Source organism: Podarcis gaigeae (genome assembly GCF_964106915.1).
Source record: "Podarcis gaigeae genome assembly, chromosome: 10".
Classification (NCBI taxonomy): Eukaryota; Metazoa; Chordata; class Lepidosauria; order Squamata; family Lacertidae; genus Podarcis; species Podarcis gaigeae.
In genome coordinates this window covers 43,906,647-43,927,833 of record NC_139686.1, presented here as the reverse complement: position 1 = coordinate 43,927,833, position 21,187 = coordinate 43,906,647, and the positions used below count along the sequence as shown (strand labels likewise).

Genomic DNA, 21,187 nt, shown 5'->3' with positions numbered 1-21,187 from the left:
TGTCGATCTGGTCGCTGTCACAATGGGCATAGCTGTCAACGTTTCCCTTATTCCGAATAGGATTCCTCGCAAGAAAAGGGAAAAGTTGACAGCTATGCAATGGGATAAATATCTGAAACCGCTGCGTGATACCTGGGTGAGATTAGTAACCCTACCCACTGCCCCCCTCCCGTCTGGCTATGACTGCCACCAGACAGATCTAGGCTGCTTAAAGAAAACGCTCTCTTGGGAACGGGGCCTGAAGAGACGCTTCACACGTGTCTGACCTCCTGTTTCTTTAACAGCTGCAGGGCGGTCAGAAAAGCTGCACCTGCTGAATCCCCGCCACCATGGAGCGGTTGAAGGTGAAATGTTTTTTGGGGGGGCGGGCGGGAATGGTGACTTCCCGTAAGAACAATGTTCCCGCTGACATTTGACGTGAGGGGCTTCGGTTGCGCGGGGTTTGTGTACGTCGAGGGGAAAACTACGGCCGTCCCGGGCTTTAGTTGCGTCAAGGACTATCGCCTCGCAGCTCTGAGGCGCTGCCAAGCTGGCCTTTTCCCGCTTGGCACACCAAACAGCAGCAAGGAGAAGGGGCGGGAAGGGAGCGAAGCGCGCCTAAACTCCCACTCGGCGTTCGCATCTGCCAGCTTCTGTTCCCGCCGGGCTCTGGCAAGAGAGCGCACAAGCCCCACCCCCTTTTCTGTCGCTCACGCAACCACGCCCCCCCTTCTCCGGCGCTGGCAGGAGCAGGGAGCGCGGCGGCGAGGCGACGTCGGGGCGACGTCAGCGGGCGCGCGCGGTTCAGACTCCAGCTCTTTAAAAACAGCGTGTAAACTGAGATGCTCCTACAAAGAGCGGCTCGGGCTTACGGGAGCAGCAGCAGCCACCACCGCAGTCCCTCCAACTGCAGTTTCATGAGCTGCCAGCTAATCTAAGCGTCCCCTCTCTCGCCGAGCTTGAGGCTATATATTCACAGAAGAGCGAGAGTCGCCTTCCCACCTCAAAAAGCCGAGCGCGCGCCTCCGAGCACCGGCAAGCCCCCGCGCCGTACAGCTGAGGGGGGAATGTCAGCGGCTCCCTCGGCTTCTCAGGAAAGGAGCTCCGCCGTTTTCGCCGCTCGCCCCCTCAGCGCTGCCTTGGCACCATGGACACCTCCTCTGCCGCCGCCGCCGCCCGCGCGCTGCTCCTTGCCAGCTTGCTGGGGTTCCTCGGCGCGGCGGTGCCGCTTGCCGGCGGAGGGAGCCCGTTCGGAAGGCGCCCGAAGAGCTGCCCGGCCGCTTGCCACTGCGAGGAAGACGGGATGCTCGTGAGAGTGGACTGCTCGGACCTGGGCCTGGCCGGCGTGCCCGCCAACCTCAGCGTCTTCACCTCTTACCTGTAAGTGGCTTGGGCGCGCGGGGCAGGCGCCCTTTTTTTGCAGCTGTGGGAACGAAGAAGAGGAGCGGGGGGGGGGGGGCAGGGCAATGAGAAAGCCGCTACCTTAGTCGTCGGTGAGGCTAGGGATAGGGGGTGATGCTATGATTACGCCATCGGCGTGCTTTACGAAGAACAGGTAAGACAGGTCCCACCTCGAGGGTTTACAATCTGAGACCCACTGAAACAACGGAGGAAGGGGGCGGGCGGGATGAAGACATGCGAGGAGGGCTCTGGGATTCTATTTCAACTGCGCAGACTTCGGCTTAGTTAGAATAAGGTCTAAGAACTAGGGGAGGATAAAGGATCTCGTCGATCTCAGTCCTTTGCGCGATGGTCGCCCGTGCCAGAGCAAGACCATGTTCTGCTGAGGACGTGATGTCCTGGATTAAGCAGGGGACAGCGGTATCCGAAATAAGCCATGCTGCTTAAAGCGATGGGTATCTAGTAACCTAAGCAAAACCCTGTGGTGTGTCTACTGGTTTAGGTTTGTCCCTCTCAAAGGGAACTTCGTGAAAATGGTTGTTTTTTTCCTGTGATCCTGTTCCACAGTTATGGTTACTTTTTTAAAAAAATGCAGATGAGCTGTTCCGAGAGACTGTTGCGTGAGCGCTAAAAACAATTAAGCACATTGTGGAGTTTGAGTTTGTTCTTTAGGAGCAGTGGAGTTTCACAAGAAAGAAGGTGTCCGTCTCAATAGGTTTGTTACCCTATGGGTGTTGTGGGATCAGCACTCCTCACATATTCAATTCCTTCACAGCACCCTCAGGATGTCAATGCCATAAAGATGCCAGCCTATGCATTTAACTGGGATTTAACCTTTCCATGGAAAACCCAATAGATTTTACTGTTGCCAACAACACATTTGCATTTTGTGGAACGCATCCTAACATGACATGGAATCAGAGGCAGTTCTTTAAAAGTGGGGCTATCTGACAGTCTCGTGTCTGTCCACCACTCTGACTACATCAGATATAACTGAGGTGGGCAGCACTGTGTAATTCCCAAGCTTGAGGCACTCTGGTTTCAGACAGATGTGCCTGTTTTCTACCACCAATGGGCAACAAAAATCCAAATGCACCATAGAGCCTGACAGAGTCTTGGGAACCATCCTCAAGAGCTAAAAAATCTGATTCAGCATTGCAACCAGCATCAGGAGCTATGATATAAATATTATTCTAAAAATACTTGCGTTAGGATTGAGCATGATCCATGTCACTTACAAATCTGTAGGCTGCAATCATGCATTCTATTACATTCAGCAGGGCTACTGCAAACTAAGTGAGCCATGGTACTTGTTACAGCTCTCCATACTTGGTACTCTTTGTATATTCTGAGCTGGAAGGTACCAGGGGATGGAGATGGTAGAGTTCTGGAATATGTTTAAGGCTGTAGTCCTGTAGAAACATGCCTGGTAGTATGTATGGTTGAACTCAGCGGGTTACTTCTTAGCAGAGACAGTCAGGATTTACAGTGTCACGTAAGGTAACGGTAAAGGACCCCTGGATGGTTACGTCCAGTCAAAGGCAACTCTGGGGTGCGGTGCTCATGTTGCTTTTCAGGCTGAGGGAGCCAGCGCTTGTCCACAGAAAACTTTCTGGGTCATGTGGCCAACATGACTAAACTGCTTCTGGTGCAACAGAACACTGTGATGAGTGCCAGGTGCACAGAAATGCTGTTTACCTTCCCGCTGCAGCATTACCTATATATCTACTTTCACTGGTGTGCTTTCAAACTGCTAGGTTGGCAGAAGCTAGGACAGAGCAACGGGAACTCACCTCGTCGCATGGATTCGTATTGCCCACCTTCTGATCAGCAAGCCCAAGAGGCTCAGTGCTGTGTGTGTGCGTGTGTGTGTGCTGTATGTTTATATTAGTATCTTGCTGTGCTTTCAAAGTACATGCCAGATTTTTATTTCTTTTTGTTTGGTACAAAGTGGTAAAATATGTATGTGTTGATTGTGGATTTATGGAACCTGAGTAGAAAAAAAGTATGGTTGAGAATACGCTTACAGATTATCAAAATTTATACATGAAAAGTGTTTTTATATAGAAATTAAGCTACAACCACAGCCTGCATTCTTTGTTTTATTGTTGTACATTCACTGAGAAGCTGCTGTCTAGGCTAGGGCACTGCAATACAGGTGTACTGGATGATCTCACCTCACTCTACTATACCTTGAGGTGGCACAGAGACACCACTTCAAAGCCAAATCCATGCACACTTAGGGGATGCGTGTATTTAGAACCATACTACAAGGGGCAACCTAGAAAAACAATCAATTTCTTGCCAAAACACCTGTGTAGATGTTGCTTTATAGTGCAATGCTAATGAGTTCAATGTAGGGACGCAGGTGGCGCTGTGGGTTAAAGCCTCAGCGCCTAGGACTTGCTGATCGAAAGGTCGGCGGTTCGAATCCCTGCGACGGGGTGCGCTCCCGCTGCTCGGTCCCAGCGCCTGCCAACCTAGCAGTTCGAAAGCACCTCCGGGTGCAAGTAGATAAATAGGGACCGCTTACCAGCGGGAAGGTAAATGGCGTTTCCGTGTGCGGCTCTGGCTCGCCAGAGCAGCGATGTCACGCTGGCCACGTGACCCGGAAGTGTCTCCGGACAGCGCTGGCCCCTGGCCTCTTGAGTGAGATGGGCGCACAACCCCAGAGTCTGTCAAGACTGGCCCGTACGGGCAGGGGTACCTTTACCTTTACCTTAATGAGTTCAATGGGGCTTACTCCCAGATAAGAAGTTATATAGGATTACGGCCTTAAACATCTGTTTATTAGAAAATAGGATGTAAGCCATTTAGATACATTTTTTTGTCCATTCAAAATAGGTGCAAGGTACATATACAAGTATCTTGTATGATTTGATGGGCCACTGGTCTGATCCACCAGACTCAACAACTTTAGGGGTGTCTTAGTTTTTACTCTTGGAAATATGGCAGCCCTATCTTACGTTCTTTCGGGAACTTATACCAATCCAGTATATAATTATGATGCATTGTTTACAGAGTAGTTAAAAATGAAGCAAGAGCATAAACTTGGTTAGCACTGCTGGATGCTATCTTTACCTTCGCTTCCCAAGGCATGGCTTTGAAGTGCAGTATTTTATTTAATCTTTAACTGATCTCTGCCTAAGACCAGAGCAGGTGCCCAGGAAGGCAGATCAATCTTCCCTTTGGATTTACTACTCAGTCTAGCCAAGGAAATTGTAGTCTCCATATCAGAGATAAGGAAGCTTTGACTTGAGGGGAGGATGTGGCCATTCAGGCATCTCTGTCTGGCTCTTGGGATGCTTTCCAAGCTGTGCCCTGCCCTGCCCAGGCCACACTGCTCTCTGGCTCTGCTCAGATCCTTCTGGAGTGCCTCTGCCTGGCTGTAATATATCCTTCAACTGCTTGCTGGGATGGAGAGATGTGTTTGTGTGAAGAAATCTCTGACTTCTGCATGTGGGCAGCAACGTAGCCTTCTGCATTCAGTGTTCCACCCACTATAGGCATGTGACCTCCATAAGGTTTCCTATGAAGGAATGTGGACCTCAAGCTGGAAAAGGTCCCCCACCTCTGTCTATATGCCGCTTATCAAACCTGGTGATAAACTAGAGTGGTTTTACTTGATCTGACATTGGATACCCACCCCTAATCTTCTCTGGTGTAGCTACTGGGTAGAAGGTCAAAGGCATATCTTTGTTTTCCCTCAAGACAAACAGATTTGGACACAGTTAGAGTATGAGACTTTTATACTGGAGGCCTCCTTGATATGTGAAAACTGTTCTTCCAAACCAGGAGGTGATGCTGTCTTGTGGATTTTAGGTCACATTTATATCCACCCAGTTTAATGCTTGAAAAATGTGCAAGCTCCATTTGTATAGGTTTTAGCATAATACTAAAGGTTTATTGCTGCACTTTTAAAATAATTGTATGATTTCGAGAAAAGTACTACTTTTCATGAAAGTGAATAGACGAAACATCAATTTGTTGCTATTATCATGACATCAAGATTGTTTAATTGGATGAAACTTTGTGATTACCACCTTTTTTTTTTTCTCAACTTCAACTATTGTTTGGAACATTGCTTTGTGTTATTGGTCATCGTAGTAATTCTTGGTAGTGAAATTTCTCCATTTAAAGCCAGTATCTTTTTACTTTACTGTTGAGGTCAACTTCATTATTCATAGAGCAAATAATGCTATTTCAAACCATTATGACAAATCTCCTTGCAGCCTTGCCTGAAGCAGTGGTGGTGAATAACCTTTGCAGCCCTTTAGGGAAGGGGAGGCTGCAAGAGTTCTAACACATGTTAATGCTAAAGGAGATGGTGAGGCTAAGGTTGGACTATTTAAGCCTCTCCTGCAGCCTCTTCCATTCCTTGGCACACACCCCTTACTCTTTGTTCAGTATAGGCATTGCTAGTTGTCTTCTGGGACCAAGTAGGAATTTTTTGGCTTTGCTGATTAACTTTTTTGCCTACACTGTACTGATTTGGTGGCTGATGCTCTTAGCAGGTGGCAGCCATTGAATAGGTTAATTGGCCACATAGGCCAAAATAATTAAGGTTTGCTGAGCCTCCTTAGGCACCTTTAAGAGTAACAGATGTAGTCCTGAGATTTGTCTTTGAGGCTGTGGGTAGGGAACACCTTTGGGGCCAACCTATGAAGCAGCAAGGCCTCTCGACTCAACTGAAAGATGGAGCATAAGGAAAGGGGTAGATGAAATGCTGCTCCTCATTCTTAGTAGGGCTGGCTTGACCACAGTTTGCCATATGCAGTTAATATCCCACACCATTTCCCCCCACCACTGGTCCATTTTAAAGGAATAAACGTGGCCTATTTCACACAACCTTGTGTCTCGCCTCCTTATTTTCCACTGTTGGTACAAATTGCTATTCCTAGCTGAATGTTTTGTTTGTTGTTAACCAAATAAAGCTATTGACTAATAACTTCATTCTATGTAACAATTCCTCACTGGAAACAAGAGTGGCAAAATATATAAACCAGAATAAATTTGTTAGTTATTAAGTTGCCACAAGACTGATTGTTTTGCTGAAACCAACAAGCACAACTGCTCCTCTGGAAATTTTTGATGCTATGCACCACAGGGACAGGCAGAAGGACACACTCACAATGTGACATAGCAGCCAAGAGGCCTTACTGAAAGTTGAGGATTCAGGTGCAGTGGTACCTTGGTTCCTGAACAGCTTAGTTGTCGAACAAATTGGCTCCTGAACGCCTCAAACCCAGAAGTAAGTGTTCTAGTTTGTAGACGTTTTCCAGAAGCCGAACATCCGACGCGGCTTCCGTGGCTTCTGCAGCTTCTGATTGAGTGCAGCCAATCAGAAGCCATGCCTTGGTTTTTGACAGTTTTGGGAGTTGAATGGACTCCCAGAATGGATTAAGTTCGAGAACCAAGGTACCACTGTATTGCCTCAGACATCTGTTGTCAGCCTATCCAGCCTACAGATGAGACTTGATGCCTAATGCACATAAAACACTGCTTTCTTTCATGTGCTGTAGAACATGGCAAAACACATTTATTGTAAAGTATTTCATCTGTGCTGTTTGGAATCAAGGATAGTGAATGTATAGGTTGGAACTATACATATTTAGTCAGAAGTAAATTAAAATAGGATCAACCTATAGCTACCCCAGGGACCAGATGTTTGAAGAATGGTGTGCATATACATTAAGCAAATAATGTAGGTCTTGCTAAGTTCAATAGGGTTTACACCCAACTAAGTGTGATAGGATTTTGGCATTAGTAACATAAAACTTGTAGGCCAGGACTGAACTGTTAAAAACCAGAGGGTTGGAAAAGCTGGAGTTATGAACTGTGTCACTTACTTTTCAAAAGTAGCTTTCTAGTAATTAGCTATATTAAAGCATACCTGATTCTGAAGTGTGCGTTTTTTCTTTTGAAGAGTTGAAAAAATTGAGGTAGGAAATGCCCTGCAAGAAAGGTTGTCTGCATTATTTCAGTCATCCTGCACAATGCTTAAAAACAGGATCCAGTGACATAACCCTTTGCTATTTGCATCAAGTTGTGATTAAACTGAAGTTTGCCTAATTATGTAGTGGCATAGCTCTAACCCATTTGCCAACTCTCACTGATGACTAAAAGACACAAGATAGGATTAGAAAACTCCAGAACGTCTTGTTGTTCAAGCATTTAAAAATGTGATGCTGGTACCTTTAGAATACCTCTAGAATACTAAAATATTGTGCTCACAGTCACTCATATCCCCATAGTATTTTGGATTGCTTTGTTTGCTATCTGGTCTCAAGTGTTTCAGATAACATTAAGCATCAGTAGTGCAGCTTAATTCAGACTACATGCCAAATCACAGTTAAAGAAGGTTTCCATCATGGTTTTGTGGCTAACTGTGGTTTGTGATCCTAGTTCTAGCAACCCAGAATAGTTTAGGGCTACTCTCATTTTGACTCAAGAGAATCACCATTTTATAGTTCAAATTGGGAAAAATAAATACAGTAAATGGACAAAAGTACAAAGATTCACAAAATGTTTAGGGGTATGCGTACCACTGCATCTCCCCCCCCCCCAAACAAAACTGGATATATATAACAAAAGTGTGTTTTTGCTGTTGCCAATTTGCAGACTAATTTGAGCTATATGTATATCAAGGGCAGTGGAAAAGGGAGACCAAGGTTTGTAACCAACTAAGTCCTATTCAGAGTAGACCCACGGAAATAAATGAAACTAAGGACTCAGCTACATTTGTAAAAAAACCCAATGTTTTTAATGTGTTATAAACCTGCAACACCAGATGGCACAGGAGGGGAGGGAATGTGCAATTTTTACATGGTGTTTTTTTCCTGTGTGTAGATCTACCCTGTCAGCCATAGCCATTAACTTCAGTTTGTCTGCTCAGAGCTGAATACCACACAAACTGTATTAAATATATACTGTATTTAATTATATATTGCTTATAGAAAGAACCATTCCAAAATATTTTTTTATGGTTAAACTTAACTTTTCTGAGGTGAATTTAAGTAATGTCCTTAGGGTGACAATATATATCCTTCTGGGTTGGAGAAAACCCATATCCACACACTTTTCAGTCCTAAGCATAGCTGAAAGAAGCAAGTGTGACGGGAGATTTTACTCCTTCTCATTTTCTTTTAAACATTTATTCTTCTCTAAAAACTTTTTAAAGTACAGTTAAAAAGTAGATTGTTATATGGGCCATTGGAAAAAAATTATAAAAAGTCGGTGAAGGAATAATGTTGTATAATCTAAGGAAAATTCTGGCTGAGTGAAAAAATATCAAAAAGGTGCAGTAAAGTGAGGAGTTTCTACATCTGATTAACGTGTCTGTACATTCACTGTTTGGGCTAGTTTACAATTAATAAATCATGATAGATCAGATTTGTTTATTTGTATCTAGTCATCAGACCACCACATAACAAAAGTTTAATAGTATAAGGTAAGTAAATAAATTCACCATATGTCATAAAGGTTTATGATAATCTTAACCATACAGGGCCATTCTAATTAATAAGAATATCTAGATCACGGTGGCTAAGCTCAAGGATGCTAGCATTACAGAAATACATTTTAGTCAATTCTGTTTTCCTTGACACGTATAAATTGGCAAACTATGCTGCTTTTAAATACTGGGCCATTTTGTACTTAAATAAAGCAGAACTAAACTAATGTGTTGCATTCCCTGTTTGCTAAATCTATATGCATTGTCAGGGTTGTGTGACTTTAAGGGGAGAGACTGAAAAAGTCATTGCATAGCATACACCCGGTATTCCTTTTTTTGTGGTGACTGCTCTGTGGAAATGATATGTAAACTGACAGGGTGGTGTGGTGGGGGAAGGAAACTCCCTTTAAACTAGTAAAATGCAAGGGTCTGGCAGAGTGAAGGCACCTTCAGTTTGGCTTAGTATCTGGAGTGCAGAGGACAATTGGCCTGACAGAGGGAGCCCAACTCCAGCTGTGAACGCGTGCGTGAAGCTGACCTTCCCAGTCAACATGCCAGCTGAGATTAGACTTCCTTCAAGTGTTCCCTTGTTAACTTGGCCTTTTTCCCCCAGTGGAGCTTGTCTTTCAAATGCTTACCATTAAAATTGCTTACCCAGATCTGGAGCAACTTGGAAAGCTTTCTTTTTATACTCTCGGCAGCCTCTGCTCTTTATTGTTTAAAGAATGCAATTGTAGTCATTTCCACCGAAATCAGTGGGATTTGTATCCAAGTGAATAGGATGGGGGGGGGGGAATGTTAATTGTTTGCAGGCATTTAAAAATGCCATTTATGTTTCCTTGTTGTTGTTAATTTAAGGAATAGTGTTATCGTGATTGCTGAGGTCTTGAGGCGAGCTCCATTGTTGCCAAACAGAGCAGAATTCTTTGGGTTTGGGATTATGGTAACTGAGAAAGCTTGAGTTTGCACTACTGATCATGAAACAGATAAGGTCTGGGTGATTAACCCCCCTTCAGTAACAATGCACTGAATTTAAGCGGTAGAGGGTCTGGACTACAACTCAGCTGGTCAGATCAGTTCTATGGGGTGCTACGCAAATATCCCCAATATGCATGTTCATACAGAAACTTCTCTTCATCTAGGTAAGCATGAGGCTTTATAATATTTAAAGGATACTTTCAAAATGGGCGAAAGTACTTTTAGACAGTGCAGAGCAGGGTCCTGGAAGTATGGATTGTGGAGGGGTACATGGCCTGGGTACGGTTCAGAGGGCTGGACAGACAAGCCTGCAGGGCCTCATCCATCCCTGGGCCTGAGATTCCCTCACTCTAATTTATTGCAACCCTGGCTGTTCATGGCATGGTAGTTGAAGTCTGCAGGTATGCCTGCAGTTCAGTGGGGATAAGCATTCTGTGTTGACTTACGGCAGGCCATTTTGTTGATTATACCCAGGGGTGAATAATTGCCGTGTTGCTCTGCTGAAAAGGACAAGACAAAGCTTTATGAGCTCTGTGTAAAACAAATGAAAAATCAAATATTGTACTTAATTATTCATTCATTTATTGTTTTCAAAGGCCAGCTATTAGCCACCATCATATAAACAGCAGTTTGTGTTGCCACAGCAACTGAAACATAAATGCTGTGGTTTTTATGTGTTTGGATCTGTGCAGTTCAGTATATGTGGAACTGCAACTGAAAACGGTCCAGAAACCTCATCTAGTTCAGGACACAGGGCATCAAGATTGTTAACCAGGACCAGACAAGTTGAGAGCTTTGCCCCTGGTGGTCTTTTTCAAGCTCAGTTCAGAGTCATTTCACAACTTTTAAAAATAGGGTTATAAGACCTGTATTTTAAAGACAGCCTTTCAAAGCTGATGGAAATTTAAGTGTGAAGATACTGCTGTGAAATTATCTGGTCGTAATGTTTTATAATTGTCTTTATTGTGTTTTAATATCCTGCCTCAAATGCAGGAGAGACATGATAGAATTATTTTAAATAAATAAATATGGATAGTTTGGGACTCCATTACTTAGAACATACTTTTGATTTCTTTTTAGTTATTTAACAACATTTATATGCAGCTTGATTGTAAACATAACCTCTAAGTAGTCTACAAAAATAAAGCAAAAATTTAAATCAATAGAAGGCAAAGTTTAAAAATTCATAATATAATTAAAATCAGCAGTAAAGCTAAAAACAGGCTATTTATTATTTATTTATTAAATGTCTATACCTGTCTTAATCTGATGATCACAGGGTGGTTTACACTATAAAAACACAAAAATAGATAGCATAGTAACAAACAATAGTACCCCACCACACACACATAGTCCCTAGATGGTTTAATTAGTCAAAGGCTTGGGAGAAGAATGTTTCTGCCTGGTGCCTAAAGATCTGTAACAAAGTTGGCACGTTTCAGCTTCTACATGTCTGCATAAGCTTATCTGAATGAAAAGGGACTTACAAAGTGTAGGTACAGTTGTACCTCCGCTTACATATCCCTCCGGTTACATAAACGTCAGGATATGTGAGCGGCAAACCCAGAAGTATATTTCCGGGTTTTTGCCACACGCACATGTGCAGAAGCGGTCTCTCTAGTTGCAAAAACCTCAGGATCTGGCTGGACCTCCAGAACATATCCTGTCCGCAACTCGAGGTACCACTGTACTTATATGCTAAAATGTTCATATCTTTGGGGACTCAGCTACATTTACTAAAGAAAAAGTGTTTTATATGTATTATAACACTGTGACACCAGGTGGCACTTTGGAGTACCTTCTTTCGCCAACGTGGTTTCCCACTTTGAGATTTACAATGCGTTTTCCTGAAACGCTTTTTTTTTAAAATAAAGTTTTTTATTGAAACACTTTTTTTTATGTGTCTAGATCCAGCCTGGGTCCCTTCCAAATCTACAATTCTATTATTCTAAGTGCAGAGCAAATATTATGTGACACCTGGACAGTGTCAGTTCCACAGACTGAAGCAGTCAAATTGGCATATATTGGGTAAGGGAATCCTGTAAGTTCCTGGTCCCAAGCTGTTGAGGACTTTATATATCTTAAACTTGACCTAGTAACAAGTCGCAACCAGTGCAGGTCTCTGATTAGGTGTTAGATGCTGGACAGAGTCTCACTCCTCTCAGCAACTATGCTGCAGCATTCTGTACAAACTGCAATTTCCAAACCTGATCACAGGGGAAATCCCACACAGAACATATTTCAGTAATCCAATCTTAAAGTCACCAGTGCCTGAACTACTGTGGTCAAGCTCTCCTGGTCTAGGAACAACCATAGTTGTTAAATCAGCCATGGCTGGTAAAAGGTGGTTCTAGGCACTGAGGTTTCCTGAGTCTCCAGTGACAAGGATTCAGCAGCACTTCCAGACTGTGTACCTGCAACCCCATCCAGGGTAGGCAGTTGACCAATTTTTCAGACACGGGAACCCTTCGTCCACAGTGCCTCTGTCTCACTAGGATTTAAGCTGAGCTTATTTTCTCTCATCCATCCCACCAACTGCATCCAGGCTGCAGTTCAGAGCCCATACAGCATCTCCTGATTCAGATGTTATGGAGAAACAGAGCTGAGTGTCATCGGTGCATTTGTAGCACCTTGCTCCCAAATGCCTAAAGACTTCCAGAGGCTTCATATACATAGATATTTTTTTAAAGCATTGGGGATAAAATAGTATCCTGCAGCACCCCATAGCAGACTTGCCAGGGGGCCAAAAAGCACTCTACCAATGCTACGGTCTGGATTCAGCCCTATAGGTAGGACTGGAACCATAGGAGACCATTCCCAATGAAATATTTGAGCCTCCCCCTCACTTAATAGGCATTGCCATTCAAATGGTGTGTGTGTCACATCATGTGATCAATCATGCAGGCAGAGCTTACCTGCCCCCCCCCCATATTTTATTTACGTTGGCACCCCTAGCTGTAACAGAGTGCCTCCAGTTCCCATCCACAGAGTCTGTGCAGGAAGATACTATGGTCTGTGGCATCAAAAGCCACAGGGAGATCCAGAAGAAATAACAAGGACACACTCGCTTTGTCCTAATCTCTTTAAAGATCATCCATCAGGTGACCGAGAATGACACAGTCCCATGGACCAGTCCAGTTTGGAATGAGCCTATATAATCCATGCCATCAAAAAATGCTTATAGCTGCCTCTCCGTAACCCTCTTAACCACCTTCCCCCCAAAAAGGGAGTATTTGCAACTGATTGATAGTTTTTTGCTATTCACAATTGAATCATATATACATGAAGATTGAGATGCTCAAGACCCAAGTAACACATAGCAAGCTGCTTGCTTGTCTCCTAAAGGGATTCATCACTTGCTAACTATAAGAATCCACCATCACAAATTGTGACTCAGAATAATGACCTCCAGCCTATTTTATGGTTATGGTGGCACACTGAGGCTAAGATTCTATATCTGCTTACCTGGGGAAAGGTCTCATTGAACTTGGTCATGTAACTGTTAAAACATAGTCTCTCTCTTAGGCAAAAAAGTGGCAGACCTAGATTTGGTTTATGACATAGAACTTGTGATACTCTTTCCACAAACATTTCCTTTCTTATTTCCAAAGTGATCTCCCTGCAAAAGTGAGCAGCTGAATGGGAACTCCTATCTGGCTCATAACAATTAGGCAAGTGAAATACCATGAAATACAGGAAATGTTAGTTGAAGCAGTTCTCCAGTTTTGTTTGCTTTAGAGAGGAAGTGTTTATGATTTTTTCTTATTTTTAAAGAAATTCAGTTGGTTAAACTACTTGGTTTGAAGCATTTGCACGTGGTCCCTTTGCTAGCAGCAATTCCCAAGATCATGGTACATGAGTAGCTTGGTTTTCTATTCTTAACACATTCAATCAAATATGCCCTTGCTACTTCTTAAACTGATGAAGATTAAGGACTTAGCGCTCCAAAGTTCTTATTGTGTTAGTGCTGAAGTAATTGAATATATTCATTAAAAAATAATAATAATGGGGGGGGGGGGGCGGACGGACGACTATATGTATATAGATCAGGGGTGATGAATCACCACAGATCTCATTTGGGTCATGAGGCTATTTCCCCCAAAACCGTGCCACCTATTTTCCCCAAAACTATGCCACCTACCCCATCTGATGTCAGGAGTGGACTAAGTATAGATAAAGCTTCCAATGCACAATCCAGACTCTTAAAGTGCAAAGGAATTATATCACCAGCTATCAGAGGATAGGTGGTGACTTCAAGCCTGCTGGATCATCTTCACTACCTAAGGTCCTGCAGCCGCCCCTGCAGGAAACAGAGCATTGAGTCTCACTGCCTACCAGTTTATGGGTGGCAACTTCACGCCCCAGTTTTCCCTCTGTAAAGTATTATAGATTATTTATCCCATCCATCAATAGCTTTGAAAGGTAGGCAAACTTGTGCTGTGGAGAAACTAAGTCTGAGAGATAGTGACTTGCCCAGGGTCCCCCATGAGCTTGTGGTAGAGTATACAGTTTGAACCCAGTTCTGCCATATGCAAATCCAGTAACTTACCTGGGGGACAAAACTGAATTAGGATCTTATCACTCTGCCTTTTGAATCCATGGCAGCTGTGGTTTCTGTCCATATTTCCTTCTGCTATATGTTGACATAGGCTGTACCACCATGGAGTGAGTGGTGTTGTTGTTGTTTTGCACGCCAATCCCAAAACTGAATCCAGCTGTTTCATGATCAGATCAACTTCTGGTTCCACAACTGGAAGCTGAAATGTCCTTGCTGAACTACATATTTGTCACAAACCAAAAGTGTTTCAAAAGTTCGCCCTTGTTTCTGGACCAGCCTAATGACTTGTTTCATTCTTCATTTTGTCACATGTTGTCTTCATTTTGTTTACTTTTCCCCATGTCTCCTAGAAGTATCCTTGTTTCCTTCTCATCTCACCTTACTAGATATAGCCACAGGATCCTCAACCTGTTCAAATGACGTACTGGTCAACATGTTTCATAAAATATTGTCATTTTTTATTTCCCAAAGCTACACTATGAATTTGTTTTTAACATTTCAAATATAAATTAAATTAAATTAAATTGCTTTGTTTGCTTTATAGTTTAGACAACTCAGTAGGCTGCCTTGGAAGTCCATTCAATCCATTAACATTAAATCAACAACTTGAGCTTCCTTCTGTCTTCCTCCAGCAGGATTAATGGATTTTGGCATGATTGGGACATCTAACAGTAAAAGCTCTTGCTGGGAGAGCTAGGAAGCTTGACTAATTCCCAGCAGTGCTGACTTCATAAAGTTTTATTTCAAGGTTTTAAGTTTGATGGAAGATTAAAGGTAATGACTTCATGCTGATACCTTTGAGTGTGGAATACATGAACACCATTATCAAATATGTAGTGCAAAAGCTGCCTTTCTAACTGGAATATGAACAAGGAAGTTTTACCTATTACTCTACCGCATAAGACTTTTTGTATTTATTTGAAGCAAAACTCTTGTAATCTGTTAAGCAGTATCTTTTCCAAATTTTTGAGTCATACCTGATAGGTAATGCCAGACAGCCTGACACTTAGTTTCAATACCTGGCAGAGAGAGAACTATGTTTTGTTAAAAACAGTTTATGTTTTAATAGAAGAGCTGTTGATAATGTTCTTGTAACAAGACCATCAATTTTCACCAGCAAATCAAACTCTTATTAAAGCTTCTTCTCTCCCACCCATACATTTCAGACTTGAGAATGAGAATTCAGGAAAGACAACAAAAAGTTGGAGGGAGATGGAAAAATATTTTCAGCCTGTCTGACAAGACTGCATAAAAAGCTTGTGATCAAAGCATATTAAGTACATGTTACTGGTGTGACAAACAACATTTTTGTCCCTTTATTAGATTTATTTTTCTCTTCTGAAAACTGCAGTGACCAGTATATAGATTGTGAAAGAAGGCTGGCAGGGTAGTATTCTTTGATTCCTAATTAACACCTTCGGTCTCAAAAGAGAACTAACAGAAATACCATAAAATGTTACAGCTGCATTGTTATTCCGCTTGGTTGGTTTGTTAAAAGTCGGCTGGGCACTGGCAGCTGCAATAAAGGGAAGGCTCAATGGATGTTTTGTATTGTGCCCACTGAAGTGAAAGAAGGCAACCATTTTATTTTCAAATGGGCAGCTGCATAGTGAAGTTTAAATGGATCTAAATACAAGATCTACTGTTAACATATAGTAATTGACAATAAATAAAGGAATAGCACAGCCAACTTCCATCTGTTTTGTCTGTGGCACACAAATTTTAGGAAAACTTTTCACGAAGAAACAAACACATTTGCAGAGTTTTGTGAACAGAAAAAAACAAGAGTGCAACACATTAACAGGGTGGAACATTTAGAGTTAAAGCAGAACTTTTGAAGCATTTTAGAAAGCCACTATTTCAAATAACGCATTTATGGGATACACAATATCAGGACTCCCGGCGCCCACTTTTATTTATTTTTAAATCATTTCCCCTCCTCAAGTGTATAAATTGAGACATCATTATCATTCCAGTCCTTCACATTCTTATTTTGCCATAGTAGTGAAATAAAGAAAACATTTAAACTCTGGTCAGATAAGATGCACACACATTTAGAAAAAGCAATTAGGGAAATATGGAAATCTAGATGTTTCATCAAATGCTTGCTAAGGAGTCCTCTGTTCTTTTTGTGCACAATGACTGAACTAAAGAACTTCAGTCACTGTGTAAGAACCATTGTTCCAGCCACAGCACTTATTAGAAACAGAGTCCAGACTGGCGTGGGAAATACCTATGTATTTGACATCACCCCTGTTTTGGAGAGAAATGGAGTGGAATAGAAAGTATAAGGAGATTTTACTGTTGCATTCTAATCAGCCATGATCTGTCTAATTTGTTTTGCTTCAGAAGATAAAACTAATATTCTTCTGGATAAAAGTAATTAACAAGCCAATAGTATCATGTTGAATATGGAATGGAACAGCAGACACTGTAAGTTTTGGGAGCATAGTACCGTACTGTATAACTTTTCAAATCATCAGAGAATACTTTATTTCATACTACGATGCTAACATAGGATAGGTTTTAACTAACGGTTCTGTTTCAAATTGGGAAGAATAAGATTATGAAACTAAAACAAGACTTCAGTTGAGCTATTATCATCTGTATCACTGAATACAGGTTCTGCTATCTGTATTTAAATATTAAAAGTGTCTTGGTTGGAATATAACATTGTATTTTCCTAAGTTCTGTAAATTTATTACCAGTGATTGGAATATGGATAGTGTGCTACTAGTCGGCCATAGTTAGTATTTTATTTAACAAATGCATTTGTTAATTTATACCATTTACTTATAGTAATCATATTTAAATTTTTTTATTTATACACGCACATGGAAATATGCTTAATTTTTATTGCCTTATGCAAACTGACTCAGTCTTTCTTTATGGTTCTTTCCTTCTGAAGTCGTGTATCAAACTAAATAGTTCTAGGTTGTCAAGTACTTTGGGGACTTAATGACTGGACCCCCCTGGATTAGTTGCATGCAGAGGTTTATGTACTGTTGTTTGTTTTATAGTTAGACACCTGACATGGAAAAAAAATGTGAAACTTATAAATATGGAAATGGAATAAGATACTGGCTTCTTTATTTCCCTGCTTCCCCTTTCTCTGTGATTCTGTTAACCTCCATTTACCAAGTCTCTGCTTTCCTCTGCCTCATTTCAACTTTCCCGTTTTGTTTTCTCCCCTATCCTTACCCCCATTTGCTTTGGGGGCCCTGCTCCATTTTCTTCCTGTTGTCTCCTGTGGAATAATAATGAGGCAGGTGCCAAACTTGGGTTTTCTACAACTTTATTAATCACAATCCTAGAATCACGAAATGATTTGATAGCTGGTGGTGGCGGGGATCTCTCTCTTTCTCTGCTCAACTTTATCTGAGGAACTGGGCTGGCTCTCCAGAAGCAGTTGTCCCTCAGGTGTCACGGCTTAAACTGTACAATTGTTAAGGCAGATTAAAAAGACATTATTAAATTTTGAACAGCGCAAAATGTTACTAAAACCAGCATGAACTAGCATGGCCATGCCAGAAATCTAAACACAGACTCAGTCTAACCTTTAAAAGCAGCAATAAAAAGGTCTTTAAAGTCCACTTAAAGATCTTGAGCAGTGGAACCTTCACATGGAACTGTGGGTCTAACTCTATGGACGTCTCAAATAGTGCCGCAAATCTTTCAATCTTGAAATATTTTCAGTTTATGTGATTTGGAGAGCAGGAAGAAGGTGCTTCCAGCTATTTAAAAATGTCTTAATCTTTTGCCTCTTGCATCCTTTTTATGAAAGGAACAAAATGAATAAACAATGGAAGTCTATAAAACAAGGAAAAGACAAAACATACTAAAACAATTTTTGCAAAGGTCTTTTTAATTGCATCAAATGCAACATCTAAGATGTTGGAACTCATCTGGGAACAATAAAAAAAATGTAAGTCAAACCACCCTATTTGTCCTTTATCAGCATCATTGCTGAATTGTACCTTTCATTTTTAAAATAGCAACATAATTGAACAATTGTCAGTTTAAAGTTCCTGGATTCAAACTGATTATACATAATAAAAATAACAAGCCATGACAAATAGGCAAATAGATTTTGATAATTCACTAAAGAATGTCTCTACCAAGCCTTTGTGGTGTATGTCTTGTTTGCAAGACAAATGCAGAGTTGAAATAACAACCCATGAATACCACTGGTGAAATGGCTATGTACACAAGGTGAATGCTAAAGCTTTTCCTTCTGAATGGACCTTTTAATCTAGGCATTATCTAAACTCTGAAAAAGCCTTCAGTGGCCTTACATACAGATTAATGGGAAAAGCTGAGACCTGGAGTTGGGCTATTTGCAGAAAAAGTTTTAAAGATTTACTGATGGTTGACAAATGCCATTTAAGTTTCAAAGCCATCAATAACCTATTGAAAAAGATTTAAAGGGAAACCCTCCCACTATAGAAAGAGACCTGACTCTGAAATATCTCAGCAGAAGCTCCTTCTCTTCCCCCCACCCCAAGCTTTCCCTACATACCCTCCACTGACTTTCTTTGCTATTTGGAACCCTTGAAACAAGTGACCTTGGAAAAGAGGAGGTAAGGCCCCTTTTAGAAACATTTGTATATAACCGATTGTGCCAAACTGCTATTGTGCAGGCATGAGAATTAAACAGAACTGTTTCCAGAAAAGTCTCTGGGATCATGGTCAGGCTTTCAATAGCCTTTCTGCTAATAGTTTTTTAATGTGGGAGATGGGAGTGGCGGAATAAATTTTGTCAAGAATTTTGTCGAATCTGAAACCTTGTCCAAAACCTTTATCTTAACCTGTGTGAAGTTTGAGAAGCTTGTTTTTCTTTCAACTTTCTTAACAGCTAGTCAAACTGCAATTTATATGTATGTGGTATATGCCCTTTGCAGATGCATTTCTGCAAATATGACCCATACAAACAAGTTGTTAACATTTTGGTGCAGAAAAGAGGAAGAAAAGCAATTACATGTCATTCATAAATTCATTTTTAAAAAACCAAAAAACTTTTGCTCTTGTGAGTTGTATGGAGAATAAAAAATATAATAAATTTAATACTACCAGGGGATATTGAGATAAGTATTAATTCATGTTTCTGATTATCTTTATTACAGTATGGCTAGGTTTCAGCATTGAAATAGCCTTGGTTGCTTTTATGGATGTGTTACGCACAACCCCAGTCTCTAAGCAGTGAGAGGCTTCAGAGGTTCCTATATTGACCCAGGGTAGTGTGGTCAAAAGGGACACGGGTGGTGCTGTGGGTTAAACCACAGAGCATAGGACTTGCCGATCAGTAGGTTGGCGGTTCGAATCCCCGCAACGGGGTGAGCTCCCGTTGCTCGGTCCCTGCTCCTGCCAACCTAGCAGTTCGAAAGCACGTCAAAGTGCAAGTAGATAAATAGGTACCGCTCCAGCAGGAAGGTAAATGGTGTTTCCGTGTGATGTTCTGGTTCGCCAGAAGCGGCTTAGTCATGCTGGCCACATGACCCGGAAGCTGTATGCCGGCTCCCTCAGCCAATAAAGCGAGATGAGCACCGCAACCCCAGAGTCAGCCACAACTGGACGTAATGGTTAGGGGTCCCTTTACCTTTACTGTGGTCAAAGATACTGTGGTATCTTTAGGATATATAGCTTTAGTTGTGTGCGCGTGCGCACACACGTATAACCTGAGCAAAGGATGGAGGAGCTCACAGTTTTACCACTCCAACAGATCTTATTTCCCCATTCTGTTTCCAGGGGAGCACCAAATCTAGCACATAGCAAGACAAGTCACTGTCTCTCCAGCTTCCAGCCAAACTCTCACAACTTTCAGATACAACACCCCTCTAGGCCTGTTGTTCTCCATCCTGGATGACATGGCACCAGCCAGGTGAGGTAGGAAAAGGCCCATCATTGGTTTCTCCTATTCTCATTTTTCCCTTTTCCCTAACTGCCTGCCTCTCCCTCATTCTCGCCTCTTAAGTTCATAGTAGCACCAATCTCCTGGTCTCATATTGTTTATTGCTCAACAGCAGTGGTCTAGCAGTACAGTCTACCCTCTCTGTAAATGTGTGCAACTGGATCTTGATACTACCAGACTTTTGCTGAACAGCCTTACCCTGGCAATAGTATCCTGTGCGAGAAGACAGGTAGGGTATTTGGAGGTATTCCAAGGATCGGTGTAATCAGAAGCTGCTGCTATCTATCCAAACCCTATTGTACTGTCCATTTTGTGTGGACAGGATCACCCCCGGTCTGTAATGTAAATAATATTGGAAACATTAGATTTAATGAAAACCAGTCACTTCATCATCTTTTCCCATTACTATAAGGTAATTGTTTGATATTTATATCTTGCAAACTATTAGCCAAAAATCTGAATGGGGGGCGGGTTTGAAGCTGCCCTGATAATATATTGCTCACCACATTGAATTTTCTAGAGTGATGGCATTGTGTCAGTATACTTAATATGCTTAGAATACCCCTACCACTGAAAATAAAAAGTCAACTAGTTGCTTGATTGATTCACCATTATATATACCGGTATATAATCTGACCCTTCAGTTTCACTTTCTTCAGATCTCTGGTTATTTGGTCACTCCTACGCCCTCTCAGTAGAAAATGGAAAAAATATATCCTGAAAAGATTAGCTATCCATATCTGAGGATGCACTATAGCCACATCAATATTGCTTTAAAATATGCTGCACTAAGCTCCTGGGAGGATGCATGCAATAAAAGTAATACATAAATAAAATGTATTATGCAGGAAGGTTCACCTATAAAGCGAAACCATGGTTTAGTGTTATGGACACGAGCAGGGGTGCTGTC

General features: G+C 41.9%; 1 protein-coding gene across 1 annotated transcript in view; it reads left to right on the top strand.

The window, feature by feature from the left end:
* The first annotated feature begins 705 nt into the window (after window positions 1-705).
* LGR5 (leucine rich repeat containing G protein-coupled receptor 5) overlaps window positions 706-21,187 on the top strand; it is a 67,003-nt gene continuing 46,521 nt past the window's right edge. Inside the window, exon 1 of the mRNA XM_083699113.1 lies at window positions 706-1,359. Within this exon, the coding sequence (XP_083555239.1) occupies window positions 1,127-1,359 (233 nt within the window). The 5' untranslated portion in view covers window positions 706-1,126. The remainder of the gene's footprint in view (window positions 1,360-21,187) is intronic.